General features: G+C 44.2%; 1 protein-coding gene across 3 annotated transcripts in view; it reads left to right on the top strand.

Moving 5' to 3' along the window:
* Positions 1 to 6,156: 6,156 nt before the first annotated feature.
* LOC123030225 (ras-related protein Rab-44-like) overlaps positions 6,157 to 20,472 on the top strand; it is a 68,906-nt gene continuing 54,590 nt past the window's right edge. For 2 of the 3 annotated variants that reach the window (XR_006416064.1, XM_044443974.1), the window contains exons 1-10: positions 6,157 to 6,378; positions 6,912 to 7,023; positions 8,123 to 8,285; positions 9,536 to 9,682; positions 12,028 to 12,118; positions 13,160 to 13,255; positions 14,780 to 14,964; positions 17,486 to 17,534; positions 17,608 to 17,702; positions 18,888 to 20,020. Coding sequence is in view for 2 of the 3 variants with exons in the window: in XM_044443974.1 (XP_044299909.1) it covers positions 6,175 to 6,378; positions 6,912 to 7,023; positions 8,123 to 8,285; positions 9,536 to 9,682; positions 12,028 to 12,118; positions 13,160 to 13,255; positions 14,780 to 14,964; positions 17,486 to 17,534; positions 17,608 to 17,702; positions 18,888 to 20,020 (2,275 nt within the window). In the remaining variant the exon portion in view is untranslated. Of the gene's footprint in view, positions 6,379 to 6,911; positions 7,024 to 8,122; positions 8,286 to 8,306; positions 8,812 to 9,535; positions 9,683 to 12,027; positions 12,119 to 13,159; positions 13,256 to 14,779; positions 14,965 to 17,485; positions 17,535 to 17,607; positions 17,703 to 18,887; positions 20,021 to 20,472 lie in introns of those variants that run through there. The other variant, XM_044443989.1, reaches the window with a different exon arrangement.

Raw genomic sequence — 20,472 nt, 5'->3', positions numbered from 1 at the left:
TTTTGAAGCAATTGAAACTCCCCGAGGTGCTCCTTGATGGTAAGTTCTTTTAACAGTTTGGCCTGTGTATAATTTCACTTTACAGCTTGTGCCTGGACCATTTCAGTTGTGATCTCCTGAGCAGACTTCTAGACTAGTGAAAGAGGAGTAATAAACACTGTGTGCCCGAAAGGCTTTTCTTTACAGTTCTATTTTACTTGAACTCTGGAAATCTCAAGTGCTAGTAGCTCCCACTAACCAGCCTCTAAATTGGTAAACTGTAATGTTGAATTGCTGCTTTTTTTGAATTGTTCTTTGTGATGTTGAATTGCTGCTTTCTCTGTTCCATGAGAAGCTGTTACATGTGGACAGCCATTAACGGTTAAAACCACAGAAACCCAGCCAAAGTCAGAGTAATGGTTAGAGCATCTGAGTATGACTGGAGACAGTCTGGTTCAAACTCCTATACAGCCATAAAGCGATGGCTGGACAAGCTTGGGCTAGTCACCATTCCCCAGGCCTCACAGGGTCATGGTTAGGATGAATTGGATGGGTGGGAAGGCTTCAGGCTTGCAGAACTGACTTGCTTTTTTTTTCCTATGAAAATCACATGATTGGCCGCACAGGAGCTGTGCAAAAGATACAGAATTAAGGAATTCTGAGCCTAGATACTTATTCTGAATATCAGAACGGACAGAGCTCACAGTCCTTCCACACACAAATCTGATCTCCCTAAACTTTCTTTGTTTCAGCCCAATAATTTAGGTCATGCATGTGTCATTTTGTTGCTGCTACTGTTAAATAACTGGGAGTTCAAAATCCTTGCTGATCTTCTGCAGTTGTAAATCACCCAGAGATCTACTAGTTGACCCAGATTTTACTTTCTGCCCTCTCCTGCTGTATTCTAGCTAAGCTCCTTGGGGGAAGTGTGTGATATAAGTGCAATAAAAATTGAAAAGTTTGACAACCCTAACAACATACAATATGGCAGTGCAAACTGATGAAAATCCAGGTCAACAAAATTTTGGATTGTGCAGGAAAGTGGCTGAGAAGGCATTTTTCTCCCTCTCGCATAATACTAGAACCCTGGGTCATCCCATGAAGGGAGAGTTAGGATAAAAGGAAGCACTTTTCCCACAGAGCATGTACTATGGAATTCTCTTGTGTATTAGTGATGGCTGCTAATTTGGTTGCTTTTAAAAGGAGATTGGAGAAATTCATGGGGGAGAAGGCTATCAATGGCTACAAGTCCTGATGGCTATCTGCTAACTCCAGATCAGAGCCAGTATGCCATGTGCACCAGTTGCTGGGGAATATGGGCAAGATGGTCTTGTTGCACTCATGTCCTTCTCAAGAATTTTTTGTGGCTCAGCCACTGTGTAGAGAATGTGGGATTCGATGGACCCTTGTTGGATCCAGTGTGGCTCTTCTTATGTTCAGAGACTTTTTGGAAATTTCACATGTCTGGGCTCTTGCATGCAGAGATAAGACCTTTCATCTTATATCAGGTTATCCAAGTTGTCTTCTGTTGTAATGTTGAATAGAGTACAATAACTTTTGAGTATGTAAAAAAGTTAAGGTCCCATCCAGTATATTCTGCTGCCTGAGGCAGGACACCAAATGGTACCCTCACTCTCATCAAGATACTTAGTACCCAAGGTCAATTGTATCTCTGTTCCTTGAGAAGCTCTCACATGTGGACGACTATTAACTGTTAAAAACACAGAAACCCAGTGAAAGTCAGAGTAAAGGTTAGAGCATCTGCATATGGCTGGAGACACTCAGGTTCAAATTCCCACATAGCCTTGGGAATTTCCCATACTTGGGAACCTTAGGCAGAAAATCCCACAACCACCTCTTCTCATCTCCAGCAGGAAAAATATGACTAATGCAAGTCCCATTGAATTCTACCTGGAGCTTGGCTAAATTTGACTCTAAACTGATAAAGAATCAGTGACTATTTTCATCTTTTTCACAATACCAAATACCTGCTGCCTGCAGCAGCCACCTCAGCCAAAGTTAGGGCTGGCCCGGAGAAATCAGTATTTACAAGAAAAGAAGAAAGTATTAAACAGGGAACAAGAAGCATCTTTCCAAGAGAATCCATTTCTCAGCTCACTGTGGCCAATTCATATAACCTCACCAGGCTGGAGTCATAGAACTTTGAAATACATGGTCAGCTATGATGACAGTCCAAGTGGGGGTCATCTGTTAGGAGCATTTTGTTGTCATTAGCAGCATTTTTCCTGTATATGTGAACAATACATAAATATGGAGTGGAGTTACATGTGAGGAATCATCTCTTTCATTGCCTGTCTGAATCCAGACTGGTTGTTTACTCAACTCTTTATAGCTGCCGACTTGGGAAGGTTCTCCAGCACTTCATTGCTGAGTTTCTTTGGTCACTTGCACACAGAGTTCAACTCCACCGATCCATATCTCAACATCTCCAGCACCTTAGGGTACAATTCTGTTGTACAGCTTCATAAGCCCCTGAATGTAGTGGCTTACACTAGGCAGGATGGGAGGAGTAATGGAGGCAATTTTGCTACCTCATCTCCATGCCTTTCATTTTCACTAGATCTGTTTGTTTGTTTTTTGTGTTTGTTTTACTTGTCAAGCAAAAGCATTTCAAAGGAGAAGGGAAGGAAGCTGGCAAGCCCCAGGATAGTTCATAGTCTGGCCTCTCCTCTTCTTCCCTCCCCACCCACCAAAATGCTCCTTTTCTCTGTTCTGTTCTTGACCTTGGAGAGCCAGTGGGCATGGTTCTTCCCAGACCCACTGTGAGGGGAAAGGGAAGACAGAGTACGACTTGCGCCCTTCAAGGTGGGAGTGCTGTCTCTGAGCTTTGATCCAGAAATCTGAATCCTATAACCCTTCCAGTGCTACCTGGGGGACAAAGGATTACTCCTTAAGTGTTGTGTACCAAGATCTGCATGTCTGTTTGTTCACTATTGTGTTGTTCAAAGTGGGTGGTTGTGTTGTCATCTCAGCACGACAGACAAGCAGTTCTGTTCCTCTTTGAGGGCAAGCACTTCTTGTTTTCTCAGGTGCCCTTAATAAGAAATGTGCTGCTAAAAAGTTGTGATTTCTTATAAATGAATTCTGCATTTCCATCATTAGAAATGAAACTAGCCTGGAGGTCTAAATGGAGAGCAGATTAAGATCTGAAATGATTCAGATGTTACTTTTCATAGGAGCAATTTTAGTATGTAGAAGTTAGCATTTAGTCTTCCCTGACCTGGTGCCTCCAAGCTGGCTGGGAATGATGAGAGTTGCAGTCCAAAAGAGTCTGGAGAACATCAGGTTGGGGAAGCCAAATTGCACAAGGTCTTCTCAAGAAGACTTCTTAAGAAATGCCACCAAGCCTGCCGAAGGATTTACCCATGAAGGCTCCTTTTCTCTCACTTGGCACCACTGCCAGATACTGCAGTCATCTAAACAGAATGAGAGGAGAGGAGGAACTGGGGACATTCCACCAGCCCTGATGAAAGACTGTATTTCCTCCCTCTTCTCCCCGATTCCTTTTTCCTTGCATCATGGACCTGTAATCTTGTGAGTACACACTGTCTTGTTTTACAGGCTATGTACAAGCCACTCTGGGGGGGGAAAAATTGGCTGGGCAGTGGCATAAGCCTACTTCAAATAAACAATAAACAAATGAATGCAAGTTTAATTTTCCTAAACTACCAACATCATTAGCCTAATAAAAGGGGTCACTTGAGCCATCAGGTATTGCATGACTTCCAAAGTTTTCATAGATCTCATTAGAGCCATGCATGAAAAACCTCTGTTCTTGTAGCAAGGATAATTTTCTCAGCAATTTCCCCTACAAAACTTCTGAGAATTGTAGGGTTTTTTAATTTATAAAGAAACACAGAATTATACCCTTATAGCATCAAAAACATCACAGTCTACCATAAAGCAATAATGCAGCAGCTTTAAATAGAAGCAGACTTAACTCTCAAAAATAAGTGAATATAGGATTATAGCTTCAAAGATTTAACCACTCTATGAGAAAATAGAGAAGGTATTTGCCTGCTGCCAAACTGACCACAAAATAGGGGCCACACAGGAGTTTTGCACAATCAGGTGCCACCACTTAAAGGCTTCAGTAGCCACCTGCTGAACCTCATTTGCTGGAGGCACCTGGAGAAAGATGCCTGAAGCTGATCTCAAGGGAGGGCCTGTGAAGATTCATCCCCTCCCGACTGTCTTTTGTGTTCACATACCTAGCAATAATCTCTACTTCAGCAGTCAAGTGGATGAGGATGATAATGATGATTATTTTGGTTTAAAAATGCTAGAAACACACAATTGCCTTCCAAACAGCATTTAACAATATGCATCAGCAGCCATGAGGGGGGAAATGCCAAAGTCAGCATGCACAAACATTTGTCTTGATGTATGTCAGGAACTATATGCATCAATTCCCCAATTGGAGGTTCCCCATTCCAGACAGACCTGGCTGGGAGCTGAGCCCTAAAGAATATGGCAGTTCAGACTATGCCATGTTGCCCCCTAGAGCCCACTTTGATTGGCAACAGCCTTCCAGCTCCTTGGGTAGAATGAGGTTTTTACCCTCCCTGCTCTTTGCAATCTGCCATTCCTCAATGGGAAGGCAGAAGGCTAGTTTTGCTTCCTTTAAGCCGTGAGATGAATGGGCTGGAATATAAACACAGGACAAATTTGTGGTTGTCATACTTTCCTGTCCCTAGTAAATTGTGTTGCTTTGTCAGAGCTGGGCTGTAGGCAGAGTAAGCTGGTGACCATTCTGTCAGCAGGGCTCCTGATCCACTGCAGCTTTGATCTGGGTCATCAGCTATCCATGGTGCTGAATTCCATCCCCCAAATAGGATTTCCACCATGGAGCACCATGGATCACTCCTAAGACTCTCAAAATAAATTCCGCAGTGACTAAGAGGTTCCACTGAGTCTTGAGCCAGCCCTGGCTTTACCTAAAGATGGAAGTGGAGCCAGAAAGGCCCATCCTGATCTTCTAATGGTACAAAGTTTTCATCATACCAACCCTTTGCCTCCTGTTTTATAGGATTTCCACATATTAACACCTTACACTTGTAAGCCTTTCTCATCATTTCTTTCATTCATTTTCTTTCCATAAAGCACCTGTTAAGAAGGAAAAGACAGAACAGTTGCTCAGAATTTGGAGTCACCCTCATAAGAAAGCATCACTAGCCTTGGTGGGCAGAATCAGCCCAAAGCCTAGGAAACATTAACTGCCCCAGTTCTGACTTGTAGCTCATGTGGTCAGGATAGGCAGTGACACACAACTTCATCTGTTCTTGGGTATAATTCCAGGGGCTCCTGACACTCCTTGCAGGCTCGGTTTGGAGTAGAAATGAGCATCTGAGGTTGGTGACAGAAAGGCAGTATAAATGCATACAGTAGGTACATAAAAACATGCATATTTACTGAACAATTGGTGCAAGCTATCTGCCACTGATTCATGATAATTTTGAGGGGAATCTCAGATCCGCACTTGGGCAATACCTTCATTAGGGCTGATTGGCACTGTAAAGAACATGCATTTCTGGGTTCTTCAGAGCTCTTTTTCAGACTCAGATAAAAAAGCAAGGGAAGAAATAGCCAAGTTGAAAGATCTAGCCTGATGTGGCCATGAAATCTGAAGTTTTAGATCCTGTCTCAAATTAGAGAACCAGTAAGTGGTAGGCATTGCAGGTATCAGATGACACCTAGCAATACATTCGGGGAGAAACAGAAAGGCACAATCTCAGTTTCTGAAAGCACAACTCTGTTAATTTTACGTGTTGGGCTTGTTAAAGACAGTTGAAGCCAAATTGCAAAGAATATCCACTGGTTGGGGGAGAATGGAACCCTCCATGCAAAGTCCCTGTTCAGGTGGAAGAAACTCCTCTTCTGATGTGGTTGTGTGGCACTTTTTGGACAACCTCGCTTACACGCTTCTGTGGCATTTTGGTTGGTTGTATGCATTTTCCCACCTCATGGACCCGTACAGCTAGCTTTCTATTTTGTTTTACATGTGAAGTGCATATTTATGCAACCAAATATCAAAAATAGTTGATTTTTTAAAACATTTGTTGATTTTTTGTGTGTATATCAGCCCATCTGAGGGTACCAAACCAAACCAGACCAACGTTCACAGTGCCCTCTCCTTCCTCTTTCCAAGCAGCTGGGCAGACCTGTAGCAGCACCATGGAGAGACAGAGAAGGCTTGCTAAAGATGGAAAGTTTGGGCTGAGCCACTGGAAGCAGGCAAGAGCTGCACAGGGAGATGTGGAAGCACATTCAGTCCCTGAAGAGGAGCCATCCCATGCTGAAATCGTGCAAAGGGTTTGGAATATTTGCCAGGAGCATGATGCGGACAAGAAAGGATTTCTTACGCGAACTGATATGCAGGTAAATTGATGCTTGCTGGCTGCTTGCTTTTGTGGCCCACATGCTGCACTTAATGTTACCGAGAGAAGCACAGAACAAAATGGCTTAATGGTGAATCTTCCTGACAACATTTTGTTCTATATTGGATCATTCTTTGACCTAATCCTTTGCTCTTTGTGAATATGGCCCAATTATTTTCTGTTTGATATTATATTATTTATCATTTCTCTTGTCTTCTCTTACCACTCCTTAAATAAATTTATCCCTTCCTTGCAATATAAATGTCTTGTTTAGAGCAGCTCATCACAGTTAAACAGCATAATCATAGCACAAGGCAATTTAAAACAAAGTTATAGAAAATAAAAAATAAGCCAGGGCCAGCAAATGGAAGCAGACACCCCATTCACTGTATCAGGTGTCATCTGCCTGGTAAGACCAACATTTGCCAGAACTGGAAGGTTTCACTGATGGCTTGAAAGTGGCAAATGAAACGGTAAGGCCCTCCTTGCTAGTTGCTTGAGAAGAGACTAATTTTACATTTGTACTGTTTTCAGAAATTGGAGGCAGACTTACCCTGGAGTGCAAAAGAGCTGGAGCTTCTCTTTGATGGCCTTGATGATGACAGAAAGGGCTGCGTACCCACCGAAGAGTTTGTTGAAAGGCTAAGTATGCCTTGGTTTTGCTTGTAGCACTGATGTGGCTGGTGGCATGAAAGTTTGGCCACAGGCCTATGCACCTTTTTATTATTAAGACTCTGTTTGAATCTGTGGGGTTCAGACTGCCAATGAAAGAGGGTTGGAGTAATGGTCTCTGCACCGTCCACATGGATTCTAGTTGCCTGGATCAGTGAACTCCCTGTGTGGCTTACCCTTTCCATGTGCTTTGGCTGAGCATGCCTTCCACCCACCATAGTGGAGTGGTACATTGTGGAACGTAGGTGCTCATCAGGACTCCACAGCCATGCCCACAAAGAGAGTGCAGACATTCAGGCAACTGTGTTGATCCATATCAACAAACCAGTTTAGCAGGTTGGGGGCAGGGTCCAACCAGGTGTATCTGCTCCACCAGTTCTCTTCTGCCCCACCTCCTACTTGCACAATGGTGATTTAGCACTTTCAGGACAACACAAAATGAGCGGAAGCATTCATTGCTAGATGGAGGCAGGTCAGCAGAGCTTGCAAAAGGGGACACTGCCAACCCGCCCCCTTCCAGAAATGCTCCTTTCAGGGCTTCTCCAGGGAACTATTAAATGCTAAGACTGCTTTACAAAAAGTGGTGAGTTCCTCTTGTGCTGCCCAGTTGGCTGGATTGTGGAAGGGAATCAGCAGGGTGGAAAGGAAGGAAAGGGGTCATAAGCATCCCATTGGATTCTGCCCCTCATTCCACCAGTAGCAAGTCTTTTGTCAAGCTAATGGGCCAGGACTGCTCATTCAAAACCAAGCCACCCCAAAATATTGTGCATTCTAAGAGGGAAGAACGTATTGCTGGGGCGGGGGGAAAGGAATTTTCCAACAAGTACTTTGAGGACTGCAGCTAAGCTATGAGGGAACATGGAATTCTAAGTGGGGGGGGGGGCGGGGATGGCAGATGATATCAGTATCCCTGCTAATAAAATGGTGGCAGTGCTGCATCCCTGTGAGTCCTGGATCCACTACACCATTGGCCGTGGACAGCTATTTGGCCCAGGGGACCAAATGTTGACTTAAACGGTTCTGTGTTGTGCCGTGTGCGCCTGGAGAGATGACCACCGCTGTTCCCACAACAGGGCACTTGCTAAGTGCACAGACAAGGACAAGGGTGCATCGGAAGAGAAGGAGGGCATTGGCAAGGGCCCCTGTAGGCTTATTACTGGAGGAAGATGACAGCAGGGAAAAAAACTGCTTCGAGACCTTCATAAACCAATTGGGAGATGGCCAGATCTTTGAAGAGTAAGAACTTGATAACTTTATGCCTGTTTTGTACTGAACCAGATAAAGCCGACAAGAATGGGATTAGGTATAGTTGAAAGAGAATTAGAGCTCACTTGTGTTGAACATTGTAGTGATACCTGAGTTAATATATGGGCCTGGAAGGGAAAAGGGGGCATTGTGTAGCCAATTTACAAAGGCCAGCCTTTGCCAATCTGATGCACTCCAAATATTTTGGACTACAGTTTCCAGCATTTCAGGCCATTGTCCATGCTGGCTGGGACTGATGGGAGTTAAAGTCCAGAACATCTGGAGGGCACTAAGTTGGTGAAGGCTAGCATACTCTGTTGCAGGGGCGGGAAGACTTTAAGCTTGTAGGATGGACTTTTTTGCAAGTTTTACAAGATTCTCAAGTTCTACCAACCATAGAGATATGCAGAATGGAGGACCAAGGTTAGCCTGTGCCACAGGTGGAACTCAGGAAGAATGTACTTGGAGGACCACTCCTGGCTTTCCCCTAAGGTCCCTTTCAGCAGCTTTATTTGGGGTAGGGAGCCTTCTTGTCTTTGTTACTGTTAAATAAGGGGAGTGAAATGCTTTGCCAATTTGCTGAAAATCTCACCGGGAACTTCTGCTGGGCTTTGATCTGCCTACCTTGCTCCGTAGCTTACATTCAGGGATGCAGAATTTCTTTCAATCTGAGGTTCAATCTGAATTCCATTGCAGAGAATTACAGAAGTGACCAGGGCCAAATGGGGAGGGCCAAAATATGATAAATGTCAGCATATTTTATCTTAAAATTCTTATTGCCAGTAAGCAAGGGTTAGGAGAGGCAGCCCTATCTCTCAGAATGGAGAAAACTGTGCAAAAGCTAGGAAATGATCCAACAACCAGTAAGAGGGACACTGTGGAGACCGAAGAAGAGGACATGGCCTTCTAGGGACCCCTGAACTGCCAGAATGGCATCTGGGTCTCATGTTCTGCACCCCTGGCATACATAGTCTAACAGTTAATCCAACCTAAACTCTCTTTCATTTGATCCACTATCTACCTATTATCAAAGTGACACAGATAATAGTTGTGCCACCATTGGTTTGCTGTTCTCCTACTTCCACACTTACTGTTCTCTGTTGATCGGGGATGAAACAAACAAACAAAAATTAGATAACTAGATATAGATTATTAGATATAGAGGCTCACTGAGAGCTCAGTGAGAGCAATTTTTTGTGCAGAATACTGACCAGAAAACAATACAATCTTCTCTCTTATAGCAAGGCAGAAATCTGGACGATGTGGGTTCAGCTGCAGCAAAATGAACCTCAGCTGCTGGGAAACCTGAAGGAATTCTTGGCCAAAATGACACACTTGATCATGGAAGCTAAGCAGGAAAAAGAGAAATTAGAGTTAATGCTGAAAATGTAGGTCACTTAACAAGACTGAGGTATAGAAAATGATTTTGACATGAATACAGACTGTAGGATGTGAGGAAAGGCTCCAAGAAAAGGGAATATGGAATACAAAATGAAGGAAGGATTTGATGTTTTTATTTCAAGAGAATATGACTTTGTGAAGGGTAATTCAGGTGTAGATGACCCAAATGACTGCAGAAATTTCCTTATTTAACCTCTGGCATATCTGACTGCAAGACAATAATCTCAGGTAGCAAAAATCAGAGTTAGCAGACTTCAGCCTTGCAGGATCTATTTTGCTTTTTTGCTTTTTTGCTGGAAACTTGAGACCTGCTAATCAGAGATTGATGCACTTAGAATTAAAGTTTTTTGAGTCCAGAGATTTATTTTGAGTATCAAAGCTGCATGGATCTCACAGTCCATTCGTACAAAAAGTCCACTCCTGGCTACCTCAAGCTGTCTTAAATTTCAGCAGTATAATTGGGAGAGAAGACTCATTTTCTTGCTGCAACTGTGAAACAATTGTAAGTCAGAAATCCCTCTGCATCTACTGCAAATTACCCAGAGTTCTACCTTCTGTCCACCCCTGCTTTATATCAGGAATGGACAGACTTCAAGACATCGCTTTTTTTCTTTTTCATGTTGCTTTTTACTAGAACCTCAAGATCTACCAACCAGAGCCAGATAGAGAAGATATGTACTTAAAATGAAAGAACAGGGTATCTCAGAGCACATTCTGAGCTGAGGAATCTGTTTTTAGTATGAGAAATGGACTGAGTTTGCAGGCAGGGCTGGCCCTTTTTTGAAGCAGGGTGAATTGGAACAGTGAATTGCATCACACGTCCCACCTTGGCTAAGAGGGGCTACTGAGGCTGCCACTCCGCCACCTCCACCTGGCACTCCAGAGAGCCCTACAAGCTGCTCTCCCGATGTGGCATTTGCTCTCTGGAGCAGCCAAGCAGCCTCGTTTCCCTTGCTGCCGAGGGCACTAGCCCTGTGGAGAACTGTCTGGCCAGAAGAAGCATCTTCTGAACCCTGGCTGGCCAACCTGGCTGCTTTCACGAGAGCCCTGCAGTTGGAAGAGCCAATGCAGTGGTGGCAAAGGGAAGGAGGGAATAATAGTGGAAGGGTGCCGGAGTGGACGATGGCAAGGGCAGGAGTGCGATGCCGTTCAGGGGCCGTTCACGCAAATGTCAGTTCCAGGCTACCTCGAGCTTCTTTCATTTTAGCAGACTAACTGAGGAAGAAAAAGTTGTCATAGCTGCTATTAACCACTTAGGAGTCAGAGAACCCACTTTGATTTACTGCGAATCACCTAGATCAGGGCGACCCAACTTTTTGTAGCTTGAGGGTCACATGAGGACTTTGACATGGAACCCAGGGGCCACACAATGAATTGCATATCCATATTGTTAAGTAACATGTTTGCAATGTATTTATTTATTTATTTTAACATGTATAATTAATATGTTTAATTAATAATTAAATGAGGGAGAATTGATTTTAAGATGCTTTTAGGACTAACTGAGTGAAAAAGAACACTTAGTGGGCCTTTGATCTCTTCAGAGAGCACAGGCAGCTCCTTCTACCACAGCCCAGGCACAATGACCATTTCTCTGGGGTGGCCCAGCCTGAGCAGCAGGAAGAAAGTGTGACAGGCCGGCAGACTCAGGAGAGTTTGTTGCAATCATGCCCATGTCATTACTTGGATTCGAACTTAGTAGGGGGGCAGGATGGGGAGCTCTGAGGGGCAAGAGGGCTGCAGAACAAGGCCTCAGGGGCTGCATGTGGTCTGAGAGCCACATGTTGGACCACCCCAACCTAAAGGTCTACTAACAGAACTGATTCTACTGCCTGCCTGATCTCTAGATAAGCTAATAGTAAGGAACAGATCAGCAAATTGAAGCCCCCAGGCCAACTCTGTTCCCCAGAGGTGTGCCAACTCTGAGCTAACCCTCACACAGACTAGACAAACTTGTCCCCGATGCCAGCAGCAGGGGCTACTGTGGCACCAGCCTAGTTGCTGCTGGCTTTCCATTCCCCCCTTGGTTTGGTTTGGTGGTGGTGGAGCCACGTGTGGATCTTCCTAGTGGCCAATCCAGGGGCAAAAGTGGTACGTGGAGGCAGTGATGGCTGTGGCAATGGAGCTTGTGAGAAGTCCAGTGTAAGGGTGTGGAAGGGCTGGGCCACCCCTCCCTGTTGCCCAGAGTAGCTCTCCCATAAAACCAGCTGTGGAGCAGACTGGAATCCACCTGTGTCCACTGTGGCACCAGCTAGCAACACAGTATCTGTTTAATACGGCATCATCCGGGCTACATGTGTCCGAAGTCTCCATCTTTGGTCTTCTGCACTAGACGAGTGGCTGAACACAACAAGGAGGTACAGCAGCTGTATGAGGAAATGGAAGAGCAAATAGAAAGTGAGAAGCAAAGGCTGCAGAATGAGGTTGGTGCCCTGCTGGTTCATGCTTAATTCCTGGGATTTATGAGAAGGGGTTTGTGCTGAATGTTTGCTTTAAATTTTACCATGTTCAAGAGCCCAGGTGGATTACATCATGTACACCCATGTAAAGTACCCACCCAGGGAACTATGTGGCTAATGGGGTGGACATCATCATCATCATCATCATCATCATCATCATCATCATATCACATTGCCGTGTAGTTATACTATGCAATTGCTCCAAGGTGTAGATGCTTCATCTTTTTCATCCACAGCGTCAGAGATTCAAGTGGGGGAGGGGGAGGCAGCAATGAAGAATTATCTGATCCAAACTGTGGCGAAAGCATAAATACCTTTCTTTTGAAGGGGTTGAAGAGTTTATATGTGGGCAGGGAAAATTGAAAGGACTGAGCTGCTGCCTCTTTGGGGCAATATGGAAATTCAGTGGCAGTCCCTTTACCCTGAAGAGGCCAGAGCAGGGAAAGAAGAAGTTGATGGCATTGGGCTTGTGGGTGGAGAAATGGAGAAGCAGTCTGTGGTGAAGGGCAAGAGAGCCGTAGCTCACGAATTTTGCTTTCTTCAGGTCAGCCCATTTCCTTTGAGAGGTGCTGAGGTGGTGATGAAATCTGGGATTTTCCCTTCCTCAGTTTACTATTGAGCCAGCCTAGACTTGACAGAAATGCAAGGGTTCTATAGAGACCCCTAAGTTTCTGGCAAACACAAAAAGTGGAAGGCAGAAACCGAAACTGCTTCTCATACGCCCACACTGTCTATATATAGATAAGTCCTGTGAGTCCACTGGGGCTGCTTTCCCTGAGCAGATGACTAATTTCCTACTGGGGAGAGGAGTGGGAATGGGTTGGAGTGCCCCCCCCCCAAGGGCATGACTGGCTGGCATTCTGCAAAGCAGCACTCCACACTGTGGGATTTTATTGCAGGTCCCACCTATAAGCCCGATTCAAATGAAAATGGGAAGCCCGTGTCAGAAATGTGCTCAGTTGCCAAACCCATACAAATTAGCTGCATCATATTTGTCGTTTGCAGAGTAAAACAAGAAACCAGTTGCTCAGCATGGAGATGAAGAAAGCCTTGGACTTCAGGGAACAGGAAATACAGCGTTTCCTCAGTGTGCAGAAAGAGGTACACTGCTGGTGTGACATGGGCCAGACTGAAGCACGCGACTCCAACCTGTTCTTCAGTCCTCCACAGCACCATGGTCTTCCTGCGGGAGAGACCCAAGGGGGCTTGGTGGTGGCCTTCAGAACAAAGGGTAGTCCTAGGCCAGTGATGGCAAACCTTTTAGAGACCGAGTGCCCAAACTGCAACCCAAACCCCACTTATTTATCGCAAAGTGCCAACACTGCGATAAAACCTGAATGCTGAGGTTTTAGTTTAGAAAAAACAACTCATACATTAACATCTTTTGTCTTAAAAGAAAAACACAATAACAGAGCTTTCAATGATAGAAACATATATATATCCTTGGCAGTGCACTGACCGGCAATGAGAAAGCTTGGACGAGTCGTGGCTAATGAGTTGTGGCTCATGACATCATCGCCTGACACCGCTACTCCTTTCTGAGCATGCGCATGGCCCCTGTGTGCACTGTTATTTGATGCTTGGCTGCTGGGGCGATGCTGGGGCAACTTGGCTTGCGTGCCGACAGAGAGGGCTCTGTGTGCCCACTGCGGCACGCATGCCATAGGCTCACCACCACTGCCCTAGGCCCTCTTGCGAAGGCTCATGCAAGGAAACAGCACCACCTTCTGGATGCATCTCTTGCAGCTCAGGCTGGACATGGGGTCCCTTGCTTTGTAGGCTGACCAATAAAACCCTATTTTTCCTATGGATGCTGTCAAACAGTGGCCCTATTTGACAGAGCTGATGAAAATTTCAGGTAATTGTTCATGCACAATGTAGTACAAGATTGTATATATCATGCTCTGGTAGTTCGGCCCTTCTTGGCATTTTCTTGGCTTTTGGCGCATAGTTAATTAAGGAAAATCCATCTTAGGAACTAATTCAGAATATATAGGAGGGGTCTGTTATGTGTGAACTTGAGAGAAATATTTTCCCACTATCTGTTCATTCTAGAATGATAATAATACTTTTTAAAAAATGCTTTAAGTTTCCTGGGAGATATTCAGATATGTCTAGGCTATTTTTATGCTATCAGTTATTCACCTAATCTCCAAGTTTCCAAACCAAAGTAGCAAAATGGTTGCCACATGTCTTTTAATAATCAGTCTTATGGCATGCAGAAAATAAGTGGTTATATCTTCTTCCACCACTGCTTCTTTATGCTGAGATGGGATAGTGCCGATTGAATTGCCTCCCATCCTACACCTTTTAAAGGAACAGGAGTCTTTAATTTAAAAAGTGGTAGCAATACTGCTGCAAGTGGATGGACTAACTCAGGCAAGAATATGAAAGAAATAGGCAATTTGGACTGTTATGAACTCCAGTGGGTTCCTACCCAGCATGGGTATTGGTGAGGGATTATGGGAGTTGTACTCAAAACATCTGGAGGGGACCAGGTTGTCTCCCCCTGGTCTTTGAGTTTTGTGAAGTTTAGCTGCAGAAGAGTCTAGCTTGCCGAGAAGGACTCTTCTGCTTTTGATGATTCAGAACAATGTCAGTGTTGTTTTTTAAACCCTTTCTCAGCTTGAGAAACAGTTTCTCAGCCTCAAAGAAAAGCAGCATGTGGCCAGTACTGAAACTCAGCAGCTCAAGCAAGCCAACAGTGTCCTTGAGAACCAGCTACAGCAAACCCTGCATCAGCTTCAAAGGACTCAAAGGCATCTGGATGCCATGAAGGATAAAATGGCTCAGATGTACAAACAAGGCAGGTGAGTCCCAGTCATGGATCCACAAGGTCGCACCTTGCCAAAATCAGACCTTCATTGGCATGGATCTAGTGGATCCTACTTAGACAGGATCCTACTGCAACAGATCCTACTGTTGCACAAAATTCTCCAGCAGCCACTCCAATACCAATTGGCAAAAATACCAGGTAAAATTCTAGTTACTCACACGAGGACCTGAAACCATCACATATAATTAGAATTTGCCCATTTCCATCTTCATGTAAGAAACATAAATAATTCCTGTAAGGCAGATAAATGGGAAGACACTGGAACTGACAGAATCCTGTTGATGTTTGTTTATTTATTTAGACATTTCTATGTCACCGCCTACTCCAAGTGGATTCTCTGGGCAGCTCACAGCATTTAAAATTACACCCACATTAAAACTACAAAACTAATAAAAACGATCAGTTCCATAAAACAATGAACTATCATCAAAACTTTAATAAATAAATAGGTCAGGATATGTTATGACTGGGGGAATGACTATAAAATAATACATTATTGCAAACATAAAAATCAGTGGTTAAAATTTGGTATTAAAATTTATTGTTAAAATGGTTAGAAAAGAGACATATTTTTGCTTGGGGCTGAAAAGCGAGTAGTGTCTGCACCAGGTGAATTTCTCTGGGGAGCTGATTCCACAAGTGGGGGCAGCCACTGAGAAGGTCCTTCTTCTATTTGCCATCCCTCTCACCTCTTTGGGGGACAGCTGCCTTAGAAGGACCTTCTGCCCAGGTCTCAGTAGTCAGGCAGGTATTTATGGGATACGGCCGCTGTGGGGGAGCAATCCTGTGTTCCACTGACACTTGATCCATCTTCAGCTGATGGCTGGCACCTCACTGTGATCCTCCAGGAAAATAGGTTCTCAGTAAAAGTTGTCTCAGTGGTGAACCACTGTTGTGTGTTTAGCATTCATCTTGAGCCAATGGACCCTCTCCACAGCAACACAGCTTTTTAACTCATTTCTGCTTTGCATGGACAGCCTTTTAAGCAAATCACTGTTCCTTTCTAATCTCAGCAACACTAAATTTAGGACTGAGGCACTTGTTCCCCTTGCAGTGTGAACAATCAGAAGGCTGGCTTGGTGCATAATGAGCTGTTAATGAGGGGAAAGGAATTATGGGACCCGTTAGGATAAATCTATCTATATGTTGGGCTTAAATCCAGTGAAGTCTGTTTCGGTGTGCCACCTGAACATTTTGAAGGGGCCATCACTTCAGAGATCACAGAAAGTGACAGCTGGAAAAGAAAAGGGTAAAATGGAAAGAAGGCTACAGCAGCTACAAAAGGATTGCAGTGTCTGTGTGGCTAGGTGGAGGAAAGCCAAAGGCATGGAAGACCCTAGGATACTGTGGAAGAACCACATGGAAAGGGGTGGGGTGGGGTGGGGTGGGGCACAAGCATCACAAGCAACTCACACTTCATAGCTTGCTTGCAGAGTGAGTTGTTGTGTCATCTAAATCTGACAAGTATGGGAAATTGCCTTGAAACAGTGCAGGGTGTGGGCAGAAAACATATGGCACAAGCACCTTACTGAAGCTAAGTAGCATTGGGTCTGGTCAGCGTGTGGATGGGAGACCAGCTGGGAATTCTGAAGGGGGACACAAAAAAGCTGGCCTTTTCCATGGCAATAGCTTCTCCATGATGTGCCCTCCCCAGAGAGCCTTGCCTGGCACCTACAAGCCATTTTAGAAACTATGTTTTTAGATCTTTGTACCATTGCATTTTTGCTGCTGGTTTTACTGTCTTTTTTTTTTTTTTAAAATGTCCTGCATTATTTTTACCCATTGCTCCTGATTGTTTCATTATCATTGCTCCATTGTGATTTTCTGTACTAGTTATTTGCCTGGGTACATTGCTCAGAGAACTTTGGGTTTTGGGTGGTCTTGAAAATGCAGGGCAATGCAAAGTGCCCCACTCTGAGTACAATCGAGAAGAAAGTGGGATATAATTACGGTGCTTTCCAGGGTTGAATGAACCATGCTTCTGCTTTATGAGAAGACAGCAATCCCCCTCCATCCTGCCTCAGTTTTCTTTCTATTGTGGACAAATGCTTTCATCCTTAGAATTGTTAATGTACCGCTTCCAGCAGCAGCCATTAAGCAGCTCCATAAGAGTCAGACCTGAGAACAAGCTAAAAGCAGAAGAGTTCAGTAACACTACCAGGAAAGATTGTGCAAAAAATCCAACAGCAGAAACGGGCATGGCAATAGGGTAGAAGGGGGCATGCCATTCCAACCACCGTTCTTGACAAGATGCTGCTTCCAATGGATGTCACTTTTTCACCCCTGCCCGTCCCCTGCATGAATTCAGTGCAACAGTCCTGCGTTCCCTGCGCCCTTGAGAAACACTCATTTCCTGTTTGCACCACGGTTGATATTACCATCCTCCGTGCATGCTATTTCGTTCATTGTGTGGCATGATCACTGCTTCCACTGGACTTGCACATAGACATGGGCTGGGGAAGTGGCAGTGACTGAATCTTTTCCTCCTCTTGTAGGGACAGACCCCTGGAGGAAGTCTCCGAGAAGATGCCTCAAAGACCACAGGTATTTCTTCTTTGTTGACCTAGCTATGTCTTCTTCAGAGATGGACGTAACATTACATGGTCCTTCCCTACAGGACCTTCTCCATCCAGACGAGATGTTCAGTTCTCAATTGCAGATGGGCCTGGTACGCAGTCAGAGTGAGGATATACTGGACAGCTCTGCTCATCAGTAAGCACCGAAATATATTTGTGGTGGCATCAATGTGAGGTGGGGATTGAAAGGATAGCAATGGATTTTCAGTATAGTTGAGACCTTGACTTGGCACTGAGGTAGTTACTCTATTGATTTTGCATCCCTATATTCTCATGAATGTTCAGGTGTGCTGCATCTTGAAAACTGGAAGCATGCTCATGGTGCACCACTCCTGAAGACAGACAGATTGGACCTGTTTCTCTCTCTCTCTTTCTCTGTCTGAGAGACAGATTTATCTATTATTAACTGCCTTGCAGATTATTTAATTGAAACATGAAATATAAATATTCTAAATAAATAAATAACTCAAAGTTGGTGTCCTAAATGAGGGACAATTAGCACTTCCACAAAATCTGATCTTCACCTCTCTGACAGGAACTTGGAAGTTCCCCTGTCCAAAGTAGACTTTCTATGGTATGATCATAAGAACACCTTGCCACTTCCAACATTAGCTTGCAGTTCAGTGGGACTTACTTCCTAGGAAGCACAGTTTTAGGCTGGCAGCCAAATAATCTATTACTTCCCTCTAACAGCACAATATATGTTTAGGTAGAAGTAAGCCCCACTGTGTACAACAGGGCTTACTGTGAAGTAAAGAGGAATGCAGGGGAAGTGTCTCTTCCCCAGATAAAATGGCACATGAATATTTTGTCTGGCCTTGCTAAGCCCTTTGCCTAGAGCAGCCTTTCACAACTTGGTGCCCTTTAGTCATTTTGGACTCCAATTCCCATTAGCCACAGCAAGCATGGCCAATTATCAGAAATGCTGGGAATTGTAGTCTGGACAGTACCAGGTAAAGAGAGCTATCCTAGAGGTGGAGGCATTGAGGTTTGATCTTGAAAATCCCAGGCATAGGTGCTTTATCTATGTCCTGGTGCTATTTCCCTTCAATGAATATTTATAAATTGCCCTTTCAAAGCACATTATCCTTTTCATCCCTCATCACATGCATGTGCTCAGTCAGTATGTTTTTGAAATAAATATACTCAACTATGTCTCTGTTTAAATGAAGCCCTGAATTTCTCCTGGTGGACAGCTTTGCACCTTGTGAGTCCCTGTGATCTGTTTGCTCCAGGATTTCTGTCCTTTTAAAGGTCTTGCTTCCCTTTGTGTGTGTGCACATACCAAAGAAGGACTGTCCTATGCATCATTTCCCCATAGGGCACCTGATGATGTGGCATCAATGACCAAAGCTGACTCACAGCCCGTAACAAGAGTGATTTCCATCGAAGAGGAACCTTTGCCAGGGACTGTTGTAGAAGAATACTATTTCCCACCGGAGCCTTCTGGCCAGAACTCTTTGTTTACAGAGCTGAATGAGGCTATAGCACTAATGAATAAAATGTCTGAATCACACACACCACAAATAAATGACTTTGGCTCTCAAGAACAGGAACCCTTCGAACAAAATGGAAATTCTCAGCACAATCTTATGCCAGAAAGAGCTCCTCCAAATGAAGTTCTTTCTAAAAATAATGGCCTACAGAAGATGATTTCTGAAACTCTTACTGGCAATGCTACATCGCAAGCAGAGATTCTTCTTAAAGGAGGACCAGCTCTGGAGATGAAGCAAACTAACATTTTTGAGCCAAGAGTGGAAGTCTCAAGTTCAGAGCCAGTGCAGAGAAGAAACTGCGGTCCTGTGGTTCAATCTCTTGGTTATTCAGTGCTGGTAACGCAAACGTGTGACCACAAGGAGGGCCCATTACAAGGGGATGCTCTGCTTTTAGAGCAGGTAATACAACCTGAAAGTCGTAATCAGTGTCCATCTGTTGATTCTGAAAAGGGAATGTTAAAGCAATCTCAAGAGATGCAAACACCAATAAGAAAGATTCCTGAGACTCAGATTCCCCCCATGAAAGATATGCCATCAGTTCATTTCCCAACCAAGAAAACTCTGCCCATGTTACATGAAAGGCATGAGCATGAGGCAAATATCTCACTTTTCCAAAACAGCCAATTAGGGAATTCATCTGAGATGGAGATGCGGACCTCAGAGGGAACAGGAGTTCTGTTATCAGAAGACAGAGGAGAAAGATTGGCCAATGTATCTGAGTATAAGAAGAATCAAGAGGGCAGGGCAGAAAAGGGAGAACAAACAAATGACAAACTGGAAGATCACAGTTGCCAAGGAAATGACACCAAAGAAGCTTATAAAGACACCACGACTGTCTGCTCTCATCCAGACCATATGTATAATGTGCTCTTTGTAGGAGACTCTTATGTGGGCAAAACATCCTTTTTGCACAGATTTCAAGATGGTTCGTTCATTGCAAATATGACTTCAACTGTAGGTATGAATCCATAATTTTATGCTGGGAGGAAGCATAATACATTGGAAAAACGACTAGGCCTTGATGTTAGGAAGCCTGGCTTCTGCTTGCCTGTTTCTTTGTTGTTGTTATAATTGGGCCTTTCTAGGGCATGTCTACAGAAAAGAATGGCAGTGACATTAAGTTTCCTCTGTAAGCCTATGCTAAACCAGGGGGTGAAGTGTTCTTAGAAAAGCTCAATATTGGCCATTATTGGAGTCCTCGGCGCATTTGGGTCAGTGGGCATGTTTTGAAGGTTGAGAGAGTTTTATGGGTTGACAAAATAGCTCCTATGGCAGGCCTCAAAGTAGAACTCAAAGTAATTTTATCTTTTTATGTCTTCAATGCTCCTCTGTAATGCAAGAAGATGAAAGTAGCCATCTTCTTAACTGAGTGTGCATTGTAGAATTTTAAAATAATGTTACTGGAACAGG

The sequence above is a fragment of the Varanus komodoensis genome, unplaced genomic scaffold (assembly GCF_004798865.1).
Source record: "Varanus komodoensis strain SLA01 unplaced genomic scaffold, ASM479886v1 scaffold1, whole genome shotgun sequence".
Lineage (NCBI taxonomy): Eukaryota > Metazoa > Chordata > Lepidosauria > Squamata > Varanidae > Varanus > Varanus komodoensis.
The sequence above is the reverse complement of the archived record's forward strand: the minus strand, read 5'-3'. Positions and strand labels throughout refer to the sequence as shown.